Consider the following 26,270-nt stretch of genomic DNA (forward strand, 5'->3'; position numbering starts at 1 on the left):
CGGGACGCGGCCCGAGGCGGGCGCGAGCCGGGGCGGCGGGCGGCGGCGCGCGCCATGTCGTTCAGTGAGATGAACCGCAGGACGCTGGCGTTCCGAGGAGGCGGGCTGGCCACCGCCGGCGGCGGCTCCGCGAACAATAACGCCGGCGGGGAGGCCTCGGCTTGGCCCCAGCCGCCCCCGCCGCGACAGCCCCCGCCGCCGGCGCCCCAGCAGCTCAACGGGCGGGGGGCCGACGAGGAAGTGGAGTCGGAGGGCCTGGAGCCCCAGGACCCGGAGGCCGCCGCCGAGGAAGCCAAGGAATCGCTGCTCCCCCAGGACGCGGGCGGCCCCGCCTCGCTGGGCGGCGGCGGCGGCGGCGGCGTGGGGGGCCCCCTGCTAGCCGAGAGGAACCGTCGGACTCTGGCCTTCCGCGGCGGCGGCGGCGGCGGGGGTCTCGGCAACAATGGCAGCAGCCGCGGCCGGCCCGACGCCCCGGCGTGGCCCCCGAGGCACTTCAATGGGCGCGGGCCGGCGGCCGCGGAGCCGGAGCTGGACGCGCTGGAGGGCAAGGAGCTGATGCCGGACGGCGCGTCCCTGAGCGACAGCACCGAGGACGAGGAGGAGGGGGCGAGCCCGGGCGACGGCAGCGGGGCGGAAGGCGGCAGCTGCGGCAGCGGCCGGCGGTCGGGCGGCGATGGCGGGGACGACGCGGAGGGCGAGGCGGCCCAGCCCTTCGCGCTCGCGCGGCCCAAGTCGCTGCTGCAGAAGCTCCAGTGCTCCTTCCAGACGGCCTGGCTCAAGGACTTCCCCTGGCTGCGGTACTCCAAGGACACCGGGCTCATGTCCTGCGGCTGGTGCCACAAGCCCCCCGAGGACGCGGGCGGCGGGGACCTGCCTCCGGCGGGGCACGACGAGCTCTCGCGGGGGACCCGCAACTACAAGAAAACCCTCCTCCTGCGGCACCACGTCTCCACGGAGCACAAGCTCCACGAAGCCGGCGCCCAGGTACGGCCCACCCTGCGCCCGCGGTCTCAGCCCCTCGGGGGGAGGCGTGTCGGCTCCGAGAGCCGCTGCCCGCGGGGGAGGCTTCGTTCCCGCTGGGAGAGGCGCGGGCAGTTCCCGCGTGGGAGGTCAGGAAGCTCGGGACAAGTTTCCAGAAGTTGGGTGCGTTGGGAGGAGGGGCAGCGAATGACAGTTTGCTCGTCTGATTTTTCTTATAAATGATTCAGATTTCTTTGCCCATTCGATTGAATCCGAAAGAAAGTTTAGTAAAGCGAGGTGGAAGGGTTTTAACCCTAAAAGGTTAACTTGGCGGTCAAAAATGTTACTAGCTGTGATTTTCGAAAAGCTGCCTTATGCTCCTAGTCTTTCAGCATGCTGGTAGAAGTCAAGTCTGGCAACTCTTTGAAGAATGAATTAAACAATTTCCTTAACCTTTGACGCTACCCCTTTCGGGAAAACATCCAGCAGAGAAAATTCTTTATATCAGGTCAGGATACTGTGAATAGGAGAGCAGTATGTAAATATGGTGGAAGCTGTTTGCTTAACACTCTTCTCTGGTGAAGAATTTCATCTCCATTTAAACTTCTTGACTAGTCTTACCGAAGGCATGCTTTGCATAGATTATTGTAGCTTAACTCGTTTCCTTTTACCCAGATGTCTGTGCTGAGATTTTTAGATAATCCCCACTTTTCAGAAAGTTCCTTTGGACTGGTGGAGAACATACTTACCAAACTCCTTGAAATCATAAGTCTTTAGTTACAAAACAAGTAAGCTGTACTTCAGTTCTTGTTTTAATGTTTCCACAAGAGAGAGACAGAGAGATAAGTCTACCATTTTCATCATCCCTTTTCAAGCCAAACAGATGTGTTGATCGGTTCTCCTTTAAAACAACCTGTGGTGGAGGATGGAATTCATTCTTTCGTGTCGCTAGCCAATCACTGGTTTAGAAAGCCAGCTTTCGGGTATTAGCCCGCCCCGCGCTCATTGGCGTGGTCTCGCTGTTCCGAACACTTCTTCTGAGCTTCACTAGGCACCGCCCAGTAACCCCATCGCTCAGAAGTTTCTCAGAAGTTGAGGCTTGAACTTCAGAGCATAGGTTTGTTTTTCCCTGTGGACAATGGCAACAGTTTGTGCACAAATTTTAGTTGCCGAAGCCCTAGAAGGAAGGTCACTTAAAGATAGAAGGCCCAGAAAGGTTAAGTAAATTGTCCTGACTCTTTTAAGAGTCTTTGGTGACCACCGAGACTAGAGCCTACAAGGAATGCTGTAATGGAAAAAGAATGGGTTTGCGAGTAAATCTGGGTTCAGATCTCGGCTTTCTGCAATTACTAGTTTTGTGAGCTTGGACAGTGGAATGAAATAGCACTGACATTTCCTTGTCTTTCGTATGCCAAACACACACTTACCTTACTCTGCAAAGTAATTATTTCATTCTCATTTTACAGAAGAGGAGTCAGGCTTTAAAGGGTTAAGTAATGTATCTGAAGTTATTTAGTCAGATGGTGGAGGTCAGGGACTTGGGAAAATGAAAGTGTGCTTTGGGAAGTAATGGTAGGTTGGTTATTTAGAAAATTTAAAAAGGACAATTAGAATGACTTTTCTTAATATACAGTGGACCAGTTACTCCTCTTATCAGCATAGTCTCTCCCTGTAGGCAAATCTGAATGAGAATGCAAATTATAATTAGCTGCTTAGTGAACCTGAAATCAGAGGAAGGGGAATTAGTTGGATAACCTTATGACAGACTTAGTACAGTGTAAACTTCCCCTCAGGCATGTATCTGGATCAAGGAATTCTTCCTAGGTAAAACCTTTAATAAACTTGAACTCTGAATTATCCCTTCCCTCCCCTTTGCCCCCTTGAAACTCCATTTTTATAGATATAATCTGCAGCCCATCTTTCTCTTAGGACATTCTTTCATTAGATTGAGGATAATACAATTTCATTTGTAAGGCTATATGTAGTGGGTTCCTTGATTGGATTTTTGGATGTTTCCACTCTGAATTGATACTAATCATTTCTGTTTTAATTCTAGCTAACCTTAGTTGGGGGTGTTATTTTGCTATTGTGTGTACCTTGACCCCAGGTACCACCTACATTGCTTTGTTAATGTGAGTGACAGGTTCAAGAACTGGCTTATTCCTGTGGGCAGGGTTCAGTCACTTTTCCCCAATTGTCCTGGAGTCTTTCAGTACCTGTAGGAGGCAGTATAACACAGTTGTAAGCATTCCTGGGCTTAAGGTTGGGGGGACCTGCCTCCTAACCCTCTACTTGCTTGGCAGGCAAATGAAGTTAAAACTTATAGTTTCCTCATGTATGTAAAGTATATATGCCAGCACATAATCACTTAGTAAGTGGTAACTATTGTTTTTATCATCGTTCTTATTTTCTTTTCAGATAAGTAGAACAAGATGTTTTTTGTGACCTGCTACCTCATGTCTCAGGGTTACCAATTTTGTCAGTTTTGAAACCACTTTTATCTCGTGGAATCACTCTTGATTCTAGAGAGCAAACCAGTTCTCCTTTTCATACCTTTCAGAGATGTTGGCCATCTAGTTCTTTGAACAGCATGAGACTTTCTCATCATACATGCAGTTGTTCTCGGCTTCATAAAAAGTATCTTATTAGCTTTCTCCTGTCTTAAAAATACTGAAATGAGAGTTCTGGAGTTCTTCAGGCAAGAATTCAGTTTGAGAGAGGAGTTTGGCCAAATCTTTGTATGTCACTAAGGGTTACTCTTCTTTCTTATGCTTTCTGTAAGAAAAGTCCCCTTTCATTAATTCTGTGGTGATGACCAAAACATCAGAGCACCCTCTTAAAAAGTTTGATATCCTTTTGTTAATTACATTAGATGTTGCTGGTTAAGGACGGCTAATGAGAGATTGTAAATAAGCTGTTAGAATCTGTTCTGAAACTTCTATTTCAAAGAGATCCCTGTATTCTTTATAAGGATGTGTGAGTATAAGATGTAGGGACAGCATACAGTTTTTATTTTGAGTAACAACTGACTATATCTTCCTAGAATCAAGTTTAATAATTAGATCATACAGGATTTGACCATTTGGCCTAGAGTACTTTAAAATTGCTTTAATAACAGTGATTACCACTGTATCTTGGTTCAGATCACTTTCTACACACCTGTGAACTAGTCATAGCCTAAATCACACATTCTGTCAACTCTTGGCAGTTTACTAACCCTAAAACATGCACTCCGATATATTATTGTTATAAATTTAGTTAACCTTTCCAGAAGGTAAATACTGAATTCAGATCGATGATCTGATTGAAATTACTAATTGGAATATGTTGACGTCAGCAACTAAAGCAAAGGTGAAACAGGTTTACCAGCTTTCTTTGCATTTGGCAAAAATAAGGCTCAAAAGCTTGTTGGTTTTCACAATTTAGGAAGAAAGTCTGAAAACCTTTCAATAAGAAGGAGAAATATTAAAGATAAGCCTATGTATGGCCCATTAAATAACCATTTTGTAGAATAATATATAGGTTCTGACATTCACTTTATTTGGTCTGCAATCATTTCTTGAAAGGGCTATTAATTCTGGGTAGGGAGGTAAATACTAATTACGTGTTGATTTTTAGCAAAATAGCATTTTCTTATCATTTATGGATTGGCTACAGATGAGTTCACTGTCTGCCACATCTCTCCAACTCAGAAAGGGTAAGACTAGGTGGCGGTCTAGATTTCTCTGAGCTGGTGGCATTATCTAGCCCCCCCAAGTTATAATAGAATGCTGAAGACCCTATGATTCTTTTCTCCCTGCCCCCATAATCTAGTTAATCACACAAGCTCTGATTTTTACCTTCCAAATATTTTTTCAGACTCTGCCTCCCCACCTCTTCCCATTAACATTATGTCTTCCCTACTTAAGGTTCTTGTTTCTTGCAAGTATGTTGCACTATTAACAGTAGCTTCCTAGCTTCCCCTCCACAGTATCCCCAGTCTTCATCCCCCAGTATTAATCCTCCACTTTGCTGCCAGTCATCTCTTCTGTCTGCTAATCCAATCAGATCTCTGCCTCTAAAGCTCTGTAAGGCACCTATAGCAGTAGTTCTTATCTTGTCGGGGATTCCAATCTCCTTTGATAATCTGATAAAAGCTATAGACACTACCTCGAAATGTTCATAAGTGCATATTTGCATATCTTGGGCTTTTTTTTTTTTTTACTCACCTTGAAGTTCTTTCTGCAATTGTGAGGATACTGCAGACCATCTGGGTTCTTTTTCTCTATCTCATTTTCTTAGAATGTGCACTCTTGCATCCTTTAAGGCTCTGATCAGATCTTTCCTCCAAAAAAGCATTCCCCACTCTGGAAAAAAATAAAATAAAAAACACGGATTCGATACACTTCTTGTCTGCTGTCATAACACCCTTGTTACATTCAGTACCTTAAGAGTCCTGCCCACTAGTGATAACTTCAAATGGAAACTATACTTACTCATTTTGGGTCCTGGTGTAGAGCCTGTCTAAAGTAGGTATTCACTTAATACTTACTAAATAAATGAGTAAAGACAGGATTTTTCAAGCTTTTAGCAGTTTTTTCCTCTGTAAGTGATATATTTACTATTTTTTAGCCTCTCTGGAGATAAATTTGAATTATGTTATGAGGATTTTAACTAAATGGAAAAGAATTCTAAGGTCTCTTCCAGATCTAAAATTACAATTTTACTTATGGGCATCTTCACAAATAAAAAACTTGAAGGCTTTTCATTTTTATAGATTCTCTGGTGTGACAGATTGTCTGATTTTTTTTCAAGTCTGTCCATTTCCTTAGTCCAGACTAATGTCTGGGCTAAGTTGTGTTTTCCTTTCTGGGAAGGGGAATAGAAAAAGTTTTCCAACATCTGAAAAGACCATTTCTGGAAATATTTAAACCTTTTCATCAGTATATTTTTACTTATCAGTGATATCTCATGTTATAATAGAATATTAAAGAAGGAACCAAGGAGACCCACGACTTGAGCTCTTAGGGACCCACTTTGAGGTTTTTTTTGTCTTTAGTACTAAGAATTTCTTATTTGGTTCAGCAAATAATATTTGGCCATTTATTTTAGTGCTGTGTACTTATTTAGCTCTGTTTCACCCAAATCCTCAAGAAATACTACCCTCGGAGAGTACATACTCTCTTGACTTGCAAACCCTTCATTATGAAGGGCATATTTAATAGGTGCTACCAAAACACAGCTCAGTGCTCTAATGAGTGAAAAAGAAATTGCTAGTGTTGCTTGTAAAATTAGGGAACATTACTGTTCTTACACAATAATGATGAGAAAAAACAGTGGTTGAGTAGTTGTGCTTGATTTGTATAGTTTGTGTTAGAATGGGCAAATATTTTGGTGGATAGCCTTTTGTCTGAGTTATTTTTAAAAATGAGGACATTTGGTCTGATAATGGCAGAGAATTTCAGAAATTGGGACTGGCCCAGAAAATTCAGAACACAGTGGCCATAGCCTAACAGAACTGCTACAATTAGACATAACCACCTCCCCCTTAAAGTGTTGGCCTGCTTGATGTGTAAACTTGAAGCAGTTTTTGACGTGTAGGTGCTAATAATTCACTGCTTTTACAAACACTTCATGATGTGCTGCCAGATTTTTTAAATTGTAATCTTAATTCAGGTCCTTAGTTTATATTTCAAAAGAATAACATGATACATGTTACTCTGTAAATGAAATCCTACTGATCCTCAATCAGAGGTGTTTGATTTTTCTCATAATAGCAGCAACTTGCACCAAGCTGTTCACTCCTTCTCTCTGCTGTGTTTGGGACTGTGAACACTCCGTAATGCTTACTACAATAACATTAGTACACAGTGGGCACACTCTCTGTATCCGCCCACAGGTTCTATACCTACGGATTCAACCAACTGCAGATCAAAAACATTCGGAAAAAAAAGTTACATTGTGTAAGCTGACATGCGCTGTGTGGTGAGGCCTACTATGGTGGGGTCTGTACTGAACATGTACAGATTCTTGCTACTGTTCCCTAAACCATATAGTATAACAACTATCTACATAGCACTTAGATGGTACTAGGCATTATAAGTAATCTGGAGATGATGTGAAGTAGATGGGAGGATGTGTGTAGGTGATATGCAGATACTACCCCATTTTATTATAAGGGACTTCATCTGCAGATGTTGGTTATCTACAGGGGTCCTGGAACCCATCCCTGTGGATTCTGAAGGACAACTGTATATGATTAGTGCTTTTAAAAAGTTAATTGATGATGGTAATATTTGTTCTTGGTTTGAGAGCTTTAAAAAATAAAATTTAATATTAATGTTTTCCATCCAATTACAGGATTCAGAAATACCATCAGAAGAGGGGTACTGTGACTTTAATAGTAGGCCAAATGAGAACTCTTATTGCTATCAACTTCTTCGACAACTAAATGAACAGAGAAAGAAAGGTATTCTTTGTGATGTCAGCATTGTGGTGAGCGGAAAAATCTTTAAAGCTCATAAGAACATCCTGGTTGCAGGCAGCCGTTTCTTTAAGACTTTATATTGCTTTTCAAACAAAGAAAGCCCTAACCAAAACAATACTACCCATTTAGATATTGCTGCAGTTCAAGGTTTTTCAGTCATCTTGGACTTCTTGTATTCTGGTAACCTGGTGCTCACAAGCCAAAATGCCATTGAAGTGATGACAGTGGCCAGCTATCTTCAAATGAGTGAAGTTGTTCAGACTTGCCGAAATTTCATTAAAGATGCCTTAAATATAAGCATTAAATCCGAAGCTCCAGAGTCTGTAGTTGTGGACTATAATAATAGAAAGCCAGTTAATAGAGATGGGCTGTCTTCATCACGGGATCAAAAAATTGCCAGTTTTTGGGCAACACGGAATCTTACCAATTTGGCAAGTAATGTAAAAATTGAAAATGATGTCGACGAGGGCCAAATAGAAAACTACCAAATGAATGACAGCAGTTGGGTCCAGGATGGTTCACCTGAATTGGCTGAAAATGAATCTCAAGGTCAAACAAAAGTGTTTATTTGGAATAATATGGGCTCCCAGGGAATTCAAGAAACGGGCAAAACAAGGAGGAAAAACCAAACTACAAAGAGATTTATTTATAATATACCACCTAATAATGAAACAAATTTAGAAGATTGCTCAGTGATGCAGCCACCTGTTGCCTATCCAGAAGAAGATTTGCCATTCATTAAGGAAGAGCCAGGTAAATACTGTATGTACATACAGAGGTATTTCCCTTTTCATTCTAATTCCGGTTGGATTTCATTTTGAAGTATACTTTTGTTGAAGTTTTTTTTCATTATATAAGTAATACACTTAAGTAATACTAAATTTGAATGCTTACAATAGGAGATGGGGGAAGGTTACTGAAGCTTATATTTTGGTATCTAAAGTTTTTTTTCTCTAGGTATGAATATGTGCGTTTCTCAAAGGTTGTGTTAATAATCAGGCATTTGCCTATATTGTGTGACATGTGGACTCCACTGCATGTATAGTTCTTTAACTTTTCTGATCTTTGGACTCTGCTCACCTTTTCTGCACCCAGTACTGGAAAAGATAAAAATCTTGAGTTGTAATATGTAGTTTGTCATTTCAGAACATTTTTGAACCTAATTTTGACATCTTTTACTGGTTTTTTTTTGTTTATAGAATTTTGCACATGGTAATGGGATTATTCTAATATGTTTCGAGCTACAGTTCTCACCATAAATGTTACAGAAGCTGGAATATTTTAAGTTTGTCTCACTATCACCTCATTTTCATTCTCATTTGCAATGGTTAAGAGAGGCCTCTGAGACCTTTCTCTTCAGTATATCCCCAAAGGAATGTGTGTGTGTGTGTGTGTGTGTGTGTGTGTGTGTGTGTGTGTACACACGTACGTACATACATACATACATACACGAAACTTAGCATTGCTCATTTGTAGTGTGGGTTTTAAAAAACTGAGATGAGGGTTTTGGAGAAGAGTGTAAATAGACTGAAGCTTTTCTTTAATTGCCTGTGTCTGACTGATTTCTGTTTGAAGCAGCAGTCCAGCGGGTCTGAGGTTTTCCTATACAGACCCCAGACTTGCCCACCACCTGCATATATGATTTAATGCTTGTTTTGCCTCAAAGCTCTGGAACTGCTCAGTGGCTACTTTCCATGATGGTGATCAGTTGGGGAGGAGTACTTTCTGTTAAAAAGAATTACTGTTTTTATTTCCTTTTCCCCTTGGGAAAAGGGCAAAATGCCATAGTAATCCTGTGAGATGGTTCCTCTAACTCTTTAGGTTTTGGTTTAGTTTTCATTGGTAGGAATTTTACTTACTGGAAAATCAACATGCATGTATAATGAACACTGAACACTGTTTACTGCTCTTTTGCCTCATACTTATCAAGATAAGTCTTGAGCAATAAAACCCTAGAGGCAGGTTCTTTAAAGTAGTAAGGGTAGGTTTTCTTAGCAGGGCTTTATTTTGGCTTTTTTTTTTTTTTTGGTTTCTAAAGTTTATTAAAAACCAAAGAATAGAAAACTTTACATAAAAATGTCAATTTTAGCTTCCACCTTGTTGTCCACACTTAGTTTGGCTTATTTAATTTGTAATGTATTGTACAAGACCTTGAAGCAATTCTCAAAATTTGGAGTTAGATTGGTTTTTTTTTTACTGCATGGATTAACTGTTTAATAGCATGTTGGGAACCCTATAGTGTTATTTAAAATACATATATGTACACACACAACTTAAGGAATATTAGCAGATTTTTAAAGTAGTAGCTGATTAGCAAACTAATCAGAGCTAGCCCCATTCTTAAAATTAATCCCACATTAAGTGGAGTGATTCAGAGAAAAGGAAAGCACTAATATTGACCCACATGATACTTTTAAAAAATAACATCACTAGTGATAATCTTAGCAAGCACCCCTAGCTAAGGTTGTATCAATGGACTAGGTCTATCATAAATTGATTTTTGGTAAACCAATATGCTTTCAGTTTCTCTTATATTCTACTATGTCATAGGTATCACTTTGGTATCTGATGAACATTGCTTAACTCACAAATTTGGTTCGTATCAGTGATGTGTGCTACATTCCAGCTGTTTTGTCCACAACTTCAGTGCTTCTAAATCCACCTTCATTTAGTTGCAGAAAATAGGTCTTTTATGGTTAGGCCATAATATAATACAGAGCCAGGGGTTGACAAATTTTTACTATAAAGGGCCGAACAGTAGTAAGTATCTTTGGCTTTGCTGGTCAGAAGGTCAGTTACTTAACTCGGCCACTGTAGCCTGAAAGCAGTCATTGACAGAATGTACACAAGTGAGTGGGGATGTGTTCCAATAAAGTAACCCTAGTGTAGAGCAGTGGGTGTTGGTGTCACGTGGGGGCTGCCCACAACCTGATGCTTGGTCTCTCCACAAGGGATTCCAATTTAATTGGTCTGGGATGTGGCCAGTGTGGGATTTTTATAAGCCTCCAGGTAATTATTTATACTGTGACCCAAGGTTGAGATCCACTTAGATATCAAGGAAAGAGCCCAAATAGAGTCAGGATTTAGAAATGAGATCTTCAACGTACCTACTATGTGACTACAATCAAATTAACTCTTGCCCTCAGTTTCTTCCTCTTTAAAATATGGTGTGATAGGATTATTATAAAAATTAAATGACAACCATAAAAGCACAGCAACTATCACAGGTCATCTTAATCCCCCTTCAAGTTGGGAGACTACTGAGGTTATGTAAAATCAGTTTTCCAGTGCAGTGTACTTTCTACCAAATTCTAGATAATGATCTTATGTAATAGCTTCAGCTTGACCTTTTGTTTAAATACTTAGAAAGAATACTTTTTTAAAGAAGCCTGTTTTAGTATAGGATGACTGATTATTAGGAAGTTATTTTATATCAAACCAAAATGTACTTCTCTTTAACTCCCTAATTCTGTCATCTTGAGTACTATTGGGTTGTCGGAAAAGTGATGACATATTGTTTCTATGTTTTTCGTTGCAAAAATGTGTCACCACTTTTCCGACAACCCAATATAATCTGAGCCTAACCTCTAATCTCTCGAACCTGCGTGATAACCCTTCAAATGACATTTAAAACGGTTCCCTCAAGTCTCCTTTTAGGCTAAGTGCTATACCTCCTACCTCATGAATTTTTCTAGTCTGTTTGACCTTGAAATTTTGGTAGACAATAGATGACAACTCTCCAGGCAAGTTGTGACAGTGGGTCTTGTTTATCAAGATTAAGGCCTTTCTCAAGGTCATTCAGCTAGTAAATAATAGAGGCAGGTTTCATGTTTTATTAGGACTGTCGCACATTAAAACCTTGCAATTAATAAACTAGTAGACGCAGCCTTTTAAAAAATGAGCCCCTTTTAAAACTTCAAACATTTTAATAAACCCCACATCATTGACCAAACTTTAATTTCCATTTATTGAGGAAATAGTGAAAATTGTCAGTGAAATAAATGCTTTTAAATGAACTCAAAATTCTATACCTAAATATCTGGGTACCGTCTTGCATTTTCACTTAGTCTCCAAGCATTGCTTGAATTTGTGGATCTCTTGTAGGAACTGTGACTTCCCTGATTCTTAAGCCTACAGTTTGTAAACCACAGTTCTAAATAATGTTGTCTTTTTGCCACATAATGTTGAAGCTGATGTTTGCATGCCTTAAAGAAATGTAAGATACTGAGATAAGATTACCCACAAATAGGGATTTTATTCAAATGCTATTTAATCTTAAACTAGCATGCCTGTTATTTGACTCACTAGACTGGGATTCGCTTTGAATCATTTTTGATGGATGAGGATATTGCAAGTGGAACTCAAGAAAGGTTAGAAATTTCTGTCCTTTTTACTGTTTTATTGGGGTTTATAGGATAATTAAAACCATCAGGAAAAACTGAACTCTGGGTAATAAAATAGGAAAAAAGGTATCAGTTGCTCTGATAATGTAAAAATTTCAAATCCTTGTCTTGCTGATTTACAACCAGAAAACAAAGTAGATAAATGTAAGACTAGAAATCAAACTATAGGAATAATTTATGTCTAATTTTTTTCAAAGTATATTTATATGTTGTCCATTTTAATCAGCACAAATCAGATGTGAATCCCATTTTTGGTCTTTTGATGCTCTGGGCTCATGGAACATGGTTTTCTGAATCTAGATTTTATATTTATCTAGTCACACTAGCAAGCTGTACCCATGTAAACAAAAGTACTTTATACTTTACATAAAATGTACGTATATATACCTCATTTTGAATAAAGATTTTTGAAATGACCAACAAGAAACAAATTAGCAAAGCAAATAAAATTAAGTTCATTATGCTAGTCAAGGATGTTAACATGGGTGCCCTGATTAAGCTTTTAATTGGCTCTAAGATACAGGTGTACCTTGGAGATACTGTGGGTTCCAGAGCACCTTAAAAAAGCAAGCCCTACTCTTTTTGGTGATGGAGAGTCTTGTTTTCCATTTGTAAAAAAAACCCCAAAATACCTGTGAAACTCAATAATAAAAATCAAAGTGCAGTAAAAGGTAAGCAGCTTCTTTTTTATTAATTATATATTTTTTAAAAATAGTTATAGATTTACAGAAAAATTGGGCAAAATTCCTACATGTCTCCCTCTTCTACATCCAGTTCTCCCTATTTTTTTAAACAAACTTAAAAAAAAATTTAATTTTGTTGTTTGTACCTCCCCCACCTCAGTTTTCCTTAATATCTTTTATTAGTGTGGTACATTTAATGAACCAATATTGATAAATTATTAAGGTTCACCCTTTGTGTTGCGCAGGTCTGGGTTTTGACAAATGCATAACGTCATGTTTCTGCTATGACAGTATCATAAAGAATAATTTCACTGTGCTAAAAGTCCGCCGTGTTCCATCTAGTCATCGTTCCTTCCCTCCCTCTGTGTCCTACGTCTCCTGACAGCTACTGGTCTTTTTATGGCTCTATAGTTCGGTCTTTTCTAAAATGTCATGTAGTCTAAGCAGGTTCTTCAAAAGAAGGAAACATACCAGTTCTGCAGGATGACAAGCTTTTCTGGTACTGAATTCTGAATGGAGAAAGTCCTGTGTGGTTTTGTATCATTGACACCAAATAGTATAATGGACAATTTCCTCAAAAGCATTCTCTAGTAAATGCAGCAGTAGATTATGTAATTGATTTTTATCTTTAATAAGAGCTGATATAATTCTGTAGTGATGATTGAATTTTTCTTATTGCCGTATAAATATTCAGATGCAAGGTGGTTTTACCTGATCAAAAAATATAATTAAATCTAAAAGTTCCTTTCTTTCATCTATACTTCTGATGGGCAAACAACTTTACAGCATTTGTAAGTTTTTATTCCTACAAGTAGAGTTGAAATCAGGTTTGAGCTTTACATTTTTAATTTTTATAATTGCCTTTTGGCTATTTGTAAATAACTGAAAAAGAATGCTCAAACTAAATATCTTTATGATATCCTGATGAGGCACATATTTGAAGTAATGAATTATTACTTCTAATTACAGTATTACAGTAAACACTTTAATTAGTTATCTACCATGTTTTTGAGTGGTAATTGATATTTGGCATGACTTTTGTATGTTGCAGAATCTTGAAATGCTTTCTAAATAATCAAATTTTTTTCATAATGATCAAATTTTTTTCATTATTATACATTTTTACATTTTTGAAGATTGGTCATCTGATTTGAGACTTCTGTTATTTTGACCGTGCCATATGCGTTCATGGTATGAACTATGTAAAATATGTTTAAAAACCATGGAGCTTGGTTGGGCTTTGGACTCAGTTCTGTCTCTTAACTAGCCTGAGTGTATCCTACATAATGGCTCCAATGGGATGGAAAGGAGGAAAATGCTACAATTCTGAAACCTGGAAAGTTGTAAAGCTGTAAAAACTACCCAAAGCTTTTTCTTAATCATTTTGGTAACAAAACCTGATACTCAACAGCAAAATCAGCTATTTATATTCTTCTTTAAATGTGAATATGTTTTGGTGCAGAAATACTGTTTTGTTTACAGAATGCTACTCTAGGCCCCATAGGAGTGTCGTAGTTATTACTTTTTTAAATTTGAAAATTTCTGCATTTTATGTCTTACTAACCCAAGTGTTTCAGAAAACAGATTATGGGCCTGGATCCTGGGGGATTTTTTACCTTAGAAGATTCCAGGTGTTTTGCTCTATCTTTCAGGCATCCTTTTGGTTGCATATGTTATAAAGGATGAGCTACAAGTGATAATAATACTAAGTCATTTTTCGAGTTTTTCTTTTTCTTTTTTTTTTAAAGATTTTATTGGGTAATTGGGGGAGGGGACCAGCCAAGTTGTTGTTCTTCAGTCTTCATTGTAGAGGGCGCCAGTCGCCATCTGGCTTCCTGTCGGCAGCTCGTGGCCTCTAAGCTCAAGGTGCCAAGTTCAATCTTAGTTGCGGGTGGGCGTAGCCACCATCCCATGCGGGAGTCGAACCAGCAGCCTTGTTGTGAAGAGCGCACGCTCTATCCACTGAGCCATCAGGGCGGCAGCTCAGCTCAAGGTGCCGAGCTCAGTCTTAGTTGTGAGTAGGCTTAGCCCACCATCAAACAGGCAATCTTGTTACACCAGCTGAGCCATCCTGCCACCTGTTGGCAGCTCAGTGACAGCTCAGCTTGGGCACAGCGTCACTGGTCCCTGTGGGAATCGAACCAGCGGCCCTGTTGCTCAGAGCTCACACTCTTAAGCCAACTCTTAACCAACTGAGCCCCTCAGCCGGCCCTGAGTTTTCCTTTTTTTTAATCGGATATTAAATGGTAGCTTGAAGACCTGATGCTCATTTTAAAAAATACATGTCCACCAGTAGTTAATGGGCTGTAAAATATACTAATACCTAAGAATCTTCAATATTTAATCTTAAGAGGATGATTGTGGGCAACTATATGGTAGTAAGAACATTCTGGCATCTTTTCGCTTGTCCTTTACTTTGCCTATGTTCCTTTCCTTCCCTGTCTGCCTTATTGACCCAAGAGATGGCTGTACTAATAATGACTGATGATCTACCTGTAAGTTAGAAGCCCTGAGGAAATAGGATCTGTGTGGCCAGACTGAAGCTGGGTGCTGGAGAAGCCTTGTGTGGACCAGTTATAAAAGCATTTCTGTGATTTCTGCCTGCTGAGGGTATTGAGTTATCGTTAAACCCTAAGTGTCAAACCCTGAGAGTGTTTACAAAACTGAATTTTTCACTTCTGTCAAGGCTTTAATATTCTGGGGTGACCAGACAGTTTTAAATTTTCATTCAAAGCTTTACTCTCCAGAAAAATTATGTTATAACCAAATACTACTTTTCTGGGACTCAAATAGCTTTCTACATCATAAGAGGAAATCTGATTATAAAAAAATTTGTTTTAAAACCCCAAGAAACTAAGCAACGTGTCAGATGATATTGACGTCGAGATTGAGAAGAGTCCCTTACCTGGGACTTGTTCATAGTGGGTTGGCTGTGGCACCCAGTGCAGTGTGATACATGTTAGAGTAAGAAGTGTGGGGGGTTCAGGGGGCGTTTCCTGACTGTCAGCAGAGTTGGGGACAGCTTTACAGTGAAGACAGTAATGGTGTTGGCTCTTGTGTAGGAGTTTGCCAGGGTGGGGAGGAGGGTCTTCACTGACTGCAGGGTGACAGGAAGTTGGAATCCTGGCTAACAGAATAGATGGGAGATGAGGTTGGGTGACTAGGTTTAGGGCCCAATTGTGGTTCTCTTTGACGTGGTGATGTATCATGAATTTTATTTTACAGACTCGGAGGCAATGAGAGGTTTTCACTAGCGATTAGATCCGATTCTATTTGCCTTTGACACAAAAACATTTGGAGGGTATTCATGGATTGGCGCGGTGAGGGACTTGGGGAGACCTATTCAGACCCAGTCATGGCAGAGATAAAGAAGAAACAGTACAGCCTTTCTAAGACACGGTAGTCACTTGGAGTCAGCAAGTTTGGGGGTGAAGAGAAACTATTTGTTGAGCCTCACGGCTGCTACAGGAACTGTCAAGGGTGCTTTATATAATTGGCAACTGAATTTACACTCCACTGAAAGGGGAAAAAAATTGATCTCAATGAAAGAAGAGAAAATAATCTATACCTGTTTATTAAAACATTCTTTTTCCATTGCTTGTTAATCAGAGTTTTTACAACCTGAACAAGATGTCATGTTATAAAAGTACAATACATGGTTAATCAGAGAATTAACATTTTAAAAAAATGAATTCTGAAGCGGTTGCTTTAAAGATAGACAAAAATGTATTACTGTAAAGAACAATGATAGTTGAAATCTAGGTTCACATAAGACTTTGGAGATGCTTTTATAAATAAAGAGGTTAATAAAGTGAATGCTGGTTTAGCGGAGTGTAGGTAAGGGTGATTTTTGTTCATGTGGCAGGAAAGTATCCCTAGCAAAGGAAGTTGAAGATGGGTGGACTTCTGCACCTTACTGTCCAGCACTGCAAACCACCTTTTTTGTGATGGTCTGCTGTGTGCCAGGCCCCAGGTTTGGTGCTAAGGTCAGGAGGCAGTGTGATACAGGTAATAAAACATTGCAGCACTCTGCCTCTAGCTTCCCTTAGCGTCCTCATCAAGTTGAGGATAAGGGTATTCTTTATTCTTACACTTACATAAGTACTCTTATAGTAAAGCTTGAATGAGCATATACAAAAGGACCTACTGCGTGATGCATAAAATCCATGCCTGGTTTGTGTCTTTTGGGGAGGGGGGTGGGGTCTGCTATTACCTGTTTATGGGAGAAAGACATCTATTGTGAAAATAGAAATTATACATGACTTATCAGCTCTGATCATTTGAATGGTATTACACAGCACACACAATACCTGCAGAGAGCGCTATTATCTTGTGAAACTGTTTCAATAGCTCTTCAAAAAGGTCTGTTTGTAGAGTGATCTTAGCCCTTTTTGCTAAGTCAAATGGAAGATTTCCATAGCAAGGTCATGAATGCCACAAGTATGGTAGAGTTTATTTTTTAATCCTATAATTTAAGAGAAAAAGATGGTGACTAAGAGTTACTGCTTTTGCTTTCAAGTGAGGCAAAATTCATTCCTGTATCAAGTGAATGGTTGGCTCCCTGGCTTCTGTCCCACTCACGTCAACAACACTGATTAAAAATCAGTTGCTGGGTAGATTTGCTGGTTTCAGATACGGTACAGCTGTGATGTGTTGATTTCTGAGTTAAGCATGCTGTTTATGAAAGCTTATTGTCAACCTGGAAGAGCTCACGAACCAAGTAGTTGGTACCTCTCAAAACAGATCTAGTATCTGTAGCATGGGTATGATTGTTTTGAGAGGAAATATTGTACACAGGAAGAATACATTTGTCATCTATTAAGCTTTTAAAGCGAGGTGTTCTGTACTTAGTGTCCAGGAAAGATTAAAGATCACAAATTCAGTTCTAATACTTTAAAGATAGGATGAGAGACAGGAAATGTCTGTTTTAAGAACTAGTAGAGGAAAGCCTTCAACAAATCACTATAGAATGTTCCATAAATAGAAACACCCTGTATTTACAAACTCACTTGGCATAATTTTAAGAAGTGCCCTCTGAACAGACTACACTTTAGAATAATGACTTTCTAAAAAAGATTGAGAAACCTAGTAATATTGTTTGGCTAATGATTTGAATTTTACTTTTGATTATTGAAATACATTTAACTTTTCACAGGAAAACAAAGCTACCGAATTTCAGTTAATTATTTTCAGTGTCATTGCACACCACAAAACTGAGAAATTATTCATCAGATATTATTAATTTAAACTAAGCTAATAATAACAGGTTGCAAAGGGCAAAATATTTAAGCGAGCATTTAACATTTGTTGAAAAGCCTTTTATTTGTCATGCATGGTGATAGATACTGGGGAAAAAAACCTAAGCAGTCCCCCTTCTCTCAAGTCCTTCTTTCCATGAACTTGTCCTTCATCCTCCTGACTTGTCCCATTCCTCGGGGCAGTAAGCTCACATTCTACATCCAGAAAAAAACCAAAGCAGAGACTGCAATGTCCTTCATTTATTGTCTGTCTGCAGACTTCTCTCTCTACTCACCATCTCTGCTCTCAAGTTACCCAGACAGACTCCCTAGGAATCTTACAAACTGATCCTTTCTTCTCTTTGTGGGATTTCTTCAATATCTCTAACTTCTCCCTTTCTTAGTGACTTCTTCCTTTCAGCATTTACATGTTTATTACTTGAACCTTTCAAAAAACAAAAATAACTCTTCCTCTATTTCTCACTCTTCCCTTTTACAGCCAAGTTTCTCAGCCTGCCAGTACTGTATCTCATAATTCATCATCTTTGTTAACAACGCAGGCCACTCTTACTCTCCTTACCAGCGTCACTGAGATCACCAGGGACCTCCTAGGTGCGCAGCTGAGCGGAATGACAGTCAGGAATCCAGTCCTCATCTTGAATTCTCGACAGCGTTGTCCCAGTGGACTACTTCTTGAAATATTCTTTTCCTTAAGTCTTTTTTTGTTTGTTCGTTTGGTTTTTAGTTTGTTTGTTTTTTAGCTGAGCCATCCAGCTCAGCGGCTGCTCAGCTCAGGCAGGGACTCAAACCGCTGTTGCTCAGAGGTCAAACTCTTGAGCGAGCTCTTAACCAACTGAGCCATTCGGCCGGCCCTCCTTAAGTCTTATTATATCCTTTTGTAGCTTATTAAATACTAGGAATCTCGCTATATATTGGTCATAGTCTTTTCTTCATGGTCTCATCTGTTTACTCCCGCGGCTTTATTTACCATGTATATTCTAACAACTCATTTTTACCACCTATTCAAGCACCAGATCTATAGTCTTTGGTACTAAATTTCTCCACTTGGAAGCTTAAATGAAAAAAATAATAGATAAAATTTGGAGTGTTCGCTGTATACCAGGCAAAGAGCTAAGCACTTTTCACTTAGTAACTCTTTGCCTGGTATTTTCCCCATTTTTATAATAAAACAGCTCTCAACCTTTAGTAAACATCAGACTCACCTAAAGGGCTTATTAAGTACAGATCACTGGGCGCCACCTCCAAAGTATCTGACTGAGTAGGTCTGGGACGGGGCCTGGAAGTTCACATGCATTTCTAGCACATTCCCGGTGACACTGTGCTGCTGGTTGAAGGACTAATGGAGCAGAAGTACCTAGAGTTTACCTCCTACACCCATCACACCCCAAACATATCAGTAAACCTTTCTTAGGTATGTCCGACTCAGTATGTTCATAACTAAACTTCCCAAACCTACTCCCTCCACAGCTGGTCCTCTGCTTGGGTTTCCTGGCTGTTATTAATAATAGGCTGGAAACTTCCCCCATACCCTCCCTCATACCCCAGTATCCAGTCTGTCACCGTGCCCACAAACTCTCTTCCATTCACCCACTTTTCTCCATTTGCCACTGCCATTCAGCCAAGTCAAGCCACCATCAGTTCTCACCTGAAGTAGCTTTCTAACTGGTCTCCCTACATCTCCTCATGCCCTCCGTTAATTCATATAACACCAGGAATAGGTTTTTAAAAGGCAAAGGAGATTAATGCCCTGTTTAAAGTCCTTTTACTGCCCTTCGGGGGGGGGGGGGGGGGCCAAATTCTTTACTAAAGCCTGCAGGGCTCTATCTGACAGTTTGTGCCTGAGATCATTGTATACCCTTCCTCTTGGTCACTAAGTGATTACGCAATCCTACTGGCCTCTTAGTGAGGACCACACCTGTTGGTGATTTGGGGTTTATAACTAGATGCTGGAAGGAAGCACTGCTTGGTAGCAGTCCATTGTATGACTATACCGCAGTGTATTTGCCCACCATACATTTTTTTTTATAAATACCTGCTTATAGGAGGGTTTTGTTTTTTGTCTTCACCTTGAGTGTTGGGAAGCCAGAGCAGTACAGGATGGTGATACCAAAGGTGAGTCTTGAATGGGAGGTAGAGGAAAGATTGTCCTTTTAGTAAAAGGGGCATTTTAAAACTGTCTCCAGAGAAGTTAAATTCATTTGAGAGAGTAAATAATACCAAGGAAGTGATGCTAGATTCATAAGCAGGAACCTGAATATTAGGACCTTGGATTCTAAACGAAGGAGTTTGAAGATTCTCCTACAAGCTGTGGTTAACCATTGAAGATTTTAAGTAAAGGTGCAACTTAAGATTTATGCTTTAGGAAGATCTCTCAGGCAGTGTTGTTGGGAAATGAGTAGAAGTGGGAGCACCGTATTTTAGACGCAAGGAGACCAAGCAGCCGTTTCAGTAACGGACTGAGTAACCCAGGAGAGAAACTACAGTGCCTGAATGAGGGCATTGGCACAGGGTGGGAGGATGGGCCGATACAAAGGAAACTGGCAGCTTGATACCAAAAGCGTTCGTCTCACTGGTGTGCTTGTTCGTTTTAAGCTGCCTCCCACACTTTACATAGGCCAAGATGAACTCTTAGGGATTAACCTCTTCTTTCTTTTCTATTCTAGCTTTAGTTGACCGTTTCCACTTCCGAACCAGTACAGAAACAACAATACGTTGTGCATCTAGTGTGCCTAGTACTAGCAGCAATCGCTGTCTTTTTGGTGCCAGACACCATGATTGTCACACTGGGCTTCATTTACTAATTAAATTTCTGTATCAAATCTGTGATATAGGTGGGTTCATATAAGGAAACAGACACATGGCTCACAGAGCCAGTAACAGATGGAGCTGGAGTTGTAGTTCAGCTGGCTCTCAAGGTCGTTCCTATCCTGTATGCTGTCCTTACCCTTGTGGTTGAAAACATGTCTTCTGCTCCCGTTCCCCCTAGTGTTGAGCAGATAGGCACCTTTCTATGTCTTCTGCATAATAAACGGTTCCACAAAGGGGGTGATGGCCATGCTGCGGTTGTAATTAACAGTTGACTCTATATCTCCTTTTCAGATCTGGACGGTGCTCTACTCTCAGGCCCAGATTGTGATAGAAATGTGAATACAAGTTTATTGGCAGAAGCCAGCACGGGTCAAGATGGAGGTGATGCTGGTAGGTACCCTAGGATTTGAGCAAGAGGACATACATGTAAGAGGATTTCAGAGTGGAAAGTGTTCGTGTACATGTTTGTTAAAGACCTACTGCAGTTTTCTTTCCCTTAAAAAAGAGTATCCTATGTAAATTTTTTCAGTCTGGTAGCCGTGATTATGATAGACTTAAGGAAGCTTGGTAAATACAAATGGGTAGGTGTTTCTTGTTTGGGGGAGTTTTTAAAACTCTTAAATATCAAAAGTAAGTTAACAGAGCTGTAGCTTACTGCTACTAGTATAGATGGAATGAGAATGGTAATTAGCAGGATATTTGAATTAGCTTTGATGTAAAATAGTAGTATGATTGTTGATGGCTATGGAGAATGTTAATTGTAAATAATATTTATATCAACTACACTTCGGAGAAAGCATCCTGCACATAAAGACAGAGAATCCATGGATATTCTAAAGAATTACATGAGTACATTATGAGTTAATTAGAAAGAGAAAAGCTTTCTTTACAGAAGAATGCCAAGCTAATAAGTATAGAAGAACGATGGAATTGGAAAAATACCTATTTTGCAACCCCCACCGGAAATAATTCAAGATCATCAATGGATGGTTAAGCCACTGTTGATGGGCTCCTTCCATGATGACCGAGCGAAGGGGTGTTGTAATGGTCTATTCATAGGTTACTCCCAATTAGAGGGGAAAAGATAGCTGTGCCATGAAGAGGTCTGATGAACATTCCCATAACCAAGTGATTAAGCTTAGTATGAGTAGTAAAAGAACCTGAAATCACATGCCTCCGGACACACAGTGTCACCTACATGGTATTCTTGCCAAAATCTTCACCGAAACCTACACAAATCCGGCTAGTCCAGGTTAAAATGTTAACGCCATGAAAAACAAGCACAGGAACCATAGATTGGAGGCCAGCTGAAAGCATCGTAATCCTGACTGCATCATGGGTCTAGACAATGAGTAGAGGGGCATTGGGGAACGGTGGGAAAACTGAATGTTCTTCATATGGGTTAAATGATGCGCTTTGAAAAATTTTAAATTCTTGGATGTGATAAGGGTGCTGTGGTTACTTAGGAGAAAGTTCTAGAAGATACACATTGCATTTAGGGGTGGGCTGATGAGTATGCAGGTTGTTTTCAAATAGACCTAAAAGGTGTGTATGTGTGTACATAGAGAGCACATGTGGCAAAACTAACATTTGTTGAAGATACATAAAGGGATATGGATATTCGCTGATTCAACTTCTGTAGCTTTGAAATTCTTTTCCAGATTGATGGGGAGGGGGACAACTGGGGTACTCCTTAGGGCAGCAGTTCTCAACCTGGGGGTCGAACGACCCTCTCACAGGGGTCGCCTAAGACCATCGGAAAACAAAAAGATATTTACATTATGATTCATAACAGTAGCAAAATTACAGTTATGGAGTAGCAACGAAAATAATTTGATGGTTGGGGGTCACCACAACATGAGGAACTGTATTAAGGGGTCACGGCATTAGGAAGGTTGAGAACCGCTGCCTTAGAGCAAGCTGTCAGGCTTCTGAATACAGTATGCACTGACCAAAATTAAGCCATAATTCTGAAGAAACTGCTTGAAGGTGGCTTCTCCCAACTGTTGAAAAGAATTTACAAAAAAGGTTTTGAAATGAGCAGTTTACAGATCAGACAGGTTGAATTTTGAAGACTTTTTCCCCGTACAGAAAGTCACTAATAGTGCAAAAATATTTTATTGCACTTGATTTTTGTTTAGAAATCTGGTTCAAGAATGGGTTTAGTAGGGCTGTGTGAATTCATATGTAAAATTTTAAATGTGTGCACACAAAAGTTTTCAGTGGCGAATGGTCCATATAATTAATTCATCTCATTCTCCAGATAGTAAACCCTTGATTTAGAGTCATTTCTCTTTAGGGGACATTTTGATCCATTAGTATTTTTGCAACTGAGCTTAGCCTTTGTCTTACGATTTTGACTTTAAGAACATTGCTTTCTTTTTAGTTTGCCATTATGGACTAATGTGCCCAGAAGGATATTACTGAACAGTAAGCACAATTTTGAAGTAGATTTTCAATGACCTTAATGATCCTTCAGTATATTGAATTACAAAGGAATACCTTTGTTCAAGCTGCTCTTATACTTCCTATAAGTTTCCTCTACTGAGTCTGAGGATTTGGATAGATGAAATAAGTTTGGGATGAGGCTTTCTTAATTTGAATTATGATTTTGTATTCCACAATGGTGTCTCTTGCCTGTTATCATGAATTCCTTTTATTATATCTTGACCATAGGTTATTGGGAAAAACATGGAATTTCAAGTATTAAAAATCTTTAATTCTGAATCTTGGATTATCAATTCATAAATTGTTTTAGGGCTATTTCTTCTATATCTTATTTTATGTAGTGAATAGTACTTGGTTGAGGATAGCATACCTAACATGATTTCTGATGTCAGATATGCTAGTATTTTGAGCAAGTTAAAAATCCTAGGGCCAGCCAAGTGGCACATTGGCTAAGATTTGGCTTGGGATACCAGTTCTGAGCAGCAGAGCCCTGGTTCGGATCCCACATGAGGGCCAGTGACGCTGCGCCCTCTACAGCTAAGATGGTGAACAACAGCTCGACCTGGAGCTGGGCTTCTGTGAGCCGCAGGCAACAGTGTAGGCTGCAGTGGGGGTGGCCACCAGCGGGTGTGTGCTTTCGTAAGCGGCCGTCCAATGTCCGGCAAACGACTGCCTCAGCTGGGAAGAGCGCAATGATAATACCAACATGAGCCAGTGAAGCGATGTCCTCCACAACTAGACTGAAGAACCAAAAGGACAGCAACTTATCTGTTCCCCTCCCCCAATTCCCCAATAAAATCTTTAAAGAAAAAGAAAAAATCCTATGTACGTGTTAGCATTTGCCAGATATATTTGTTCAGCAAATAACTGAAGGGTGTCTTTTGGGACATTAGAAGTACAAAAGTAAGACAGGCACAGTCCTTGCTGTCTTAGCACTTACTCTGTTTTGCACCGATTTAGACAAGAGCTGAGTCACAAAGCTCCAACTTTATTTGGAAATGTGAAGCTTAAAATCGATACAGTCACCTCACAGGCCTCCCCCTGACCCCAGTCTCCATCCCACAGACATCATATGGTGCTTCCCTTTAGGGTTCTGAGAACGTTCCCCCAAACAGTAATACCCTGTAGTTAAAGTATTGATTCAGAGGTCTTTCCTGACATTAAAAACGTATTCCAAGTATAAAACAATTTACATTAAAAGTAATGAAGTACAGTTTTTAAATAACTGGAGAGACCTTTTTTTGCATTGTTGGGTATTGATACTTGGACCCAAGAGGAAATCTGCAGTTCTTTTAATTTTTAAGAGAGGCAATGGGTCTGGCAAATTGATACAGGGAAATGGAATTGCTAGAAAACCCACTTTTACAAAACGCATGATGTCCAGGAAGGTGAATAAATTGCTGCACAGGTGAGCGGTGTATACAGGTGGGGAGCATATCATGGAAGGGAGCGTTCCGGGCAGAGGGAAGAGTGGGTGAGAGGCCTTGAAGCGAGAGTTGTCTTGCCGTGGAGGAGCAGCTCAGAGGCCAGTGTGGTCGGAGCAGGGTGGCGAGGAGGTGGTGGGAAGCCAGGACTAGCTCACGGAAGGCTTTGGCCTTCACAGCCTATTGGGGGCCGAGGAGGCAAAACTCTGAGCTGGGAGATACACTGGTGGTTATAGAAAAGAAACCCGAGGCAGGAGTTGATTTTGATGGTCGATCGGCTCAGGGTAGCAGTAGCCATGGAGAATTCTGGATATGTTCATACTGCTCAAGGATTCCTGCATACACGGCAAGTCAGGATGGAATTAAGTCCAGAGGAGATGGTGCCTATTGTAGCTAGTCTGAAGATCCTCAGGCACTGACTATTGCATTTCGTAAGGATGGATTTAGAAAGAGAGGTTTTGGTCACCCCCAGCAGGGTATTCAGTGACCTTGCCCCAGTGTCTGAAACAACAAGAGTCTACTAGTACAAGAACTTTCATTTGTAATTTCCCTGTATTTTTATTTTTCATCCTTAGTCCATTTTTCTACACCTGTTAGTCTTACAACAAGGTTATATGATTGTTTTGGGGACAAAAGGAGACTCTCTTATTCCATAGTTGGGCTTCAGGGTGATAGTCTCAAGTGATAGAATAGGAATAGCAACTATTAATATTAAGACAAGAGGTCTGTTTTGAATATGTTTGAAATACAATATTTAAAGGCGTGGTTTCATGTGCCTACCATGCACCATTAAATAGTATTCAGATTTATTTTACTGAATTTTTTTCCTGTGGTTGAATTGTATTTTAGTTTGTTTTCTATTCAAGATGCCTGCCACTTAGGATATTATAATTAGGATAATAACGTCTGAAGACATCTGAGTTTGACTAAAATGTAGAGTTGTATTATTTAGGTATTTTTTATTAAGTTGTTCAATCATAATGCTCATGATACACATTTTTTTTTTATTCTATTAAGAAACATCTTGATTACCATTATTATATCAAAATAACTTTTCAACTGTATTAGGTACTTCACATGATTTCAAGTACGGCCTGATGCCTGGCCCTTCGAGTGATTTCAAGTATGGCTTGCTACCAGGTACTTCAAACGATTTCAAGTACGGATTGATACCAGGTGCTTCAAACGATTTCAAGTATGGATTATTGCCTGAATCTTGGCCAAAACAAGAGACTTGGGAAAATGGCAAGTATTAGTCAACTGAACGTCTACAGAATTCTTAAATAATTTTTAACAGTCAAAAGCTTCCATATTTCTGTTTTAAAAAACATCAGAATAGTGGCCCTGTAACAGTCTCTGTTCTCAAGGATGGTAGATAAGCTTTTGATAGCAAGTTTTCTGCTTATATATAAGTGCTTTTTTTTTTTTTCCCCACAGGTGAATCATCTCTTAACACAAACAAGTTAAAATGCCCTCACTGTACCTATGTAGCCAAATACAGACGAACACTAAAAAGGCATTTGCTCATCCATACGGGAGTCAGATCCTTTAGCTGTGATATTTGTGGAAAACTGTTTACTCGCAGAGAGCATGTGAAAAGACATTCCCTGGTAAGTAACTTGAAATGTAACCAATCTTGGAGATAAACTATGTTATGTCAGTGAAGGTATATTAATACTGTTACCTGCAGTTTTAAGGAACGTTGATTATTAAATATATTAGTTTAAACCAAGAATGTGATTGATGAACTGATACTGAACTTCATACAGAAAAACAATGGCATAGTCACTCATTGTTAAATGGGTGGTTTAATTTGAGTG

General features: G+C 40.0%; 1 protein-coding gene and 1 long non-coding RNA gene across 3 annotated transcripts in view; one reads left to right on the forward strand and one right to left on the reverse strand.

Moving 5' to 3' along the window:
• The window catches only part of LOC109387828 (uncharacterized), a 90,112-nt gene that overhangs the window by 25,152 nt on the left and 38,690 nt on the right, over positions 1–26,270 (reverse strand). Inside the window, exon 3 of the long non-coding RNA XR_002125098.1 lies at positions 5,169–5,306. This is a non-coding gene — a long non-coding RNA (uncharacterized LOC109387828). The remainder of the gene's footprint in view (positions 1–5,168; positions 5,307–26,270) is intronic.
• ZBTB10 (zinc finger and BTB domain containing 10) overlaps positions 1–26,270 on the forward strand; it is a 30,214-nt gene that overhangs the window by 1,275 nt on the left and 2,669 nt on the right. Inside the window, exons 1-5 of one of the 2 annotated variants that reach the window (XM_019651942.1) lie at positions 11–984; positions 7,300–8,179; positions 20,870–20,968; positions 25,519–25,695; positions 25,888–26,060. In XM_019651942.1, coding sequence (XP_019507487.1) covers positions 55–984; positions 7,300–8,179; positions 20,870–20,968; positions 25,519–25,695; positions 25,888–26,060 — 2,259 coding nt within the window. In that variant the 5' untranslated portion in view covers positions 11–54. Of the gene's footprint in view, positions 1–10; positions 985–7,299; positions 8,180–20,869; positions 20,969–25,518; positions 25,696–25,887; positions 26,061–26,270 lie in introns of those variants that run through there. The other variant, XM_019651944.1, reaches the window with a different exon arrangement.

This window comes from Hipposideros armiger, unplaced genomic scaffold, assembly GCF_001890085.2.
Source record: "Hipposideros armiger isolate ML-2016 unplaced genomic scaffold, ASM189008v1 scaffold_170, whole genome shotgun sequence".
Taxonomy (NCBI): Eukaryota; Metazoa; Chordata; class Mammalia; order Chiroptera; family Hipposideridae; genus Hipposideros; species Hipposideros armiger.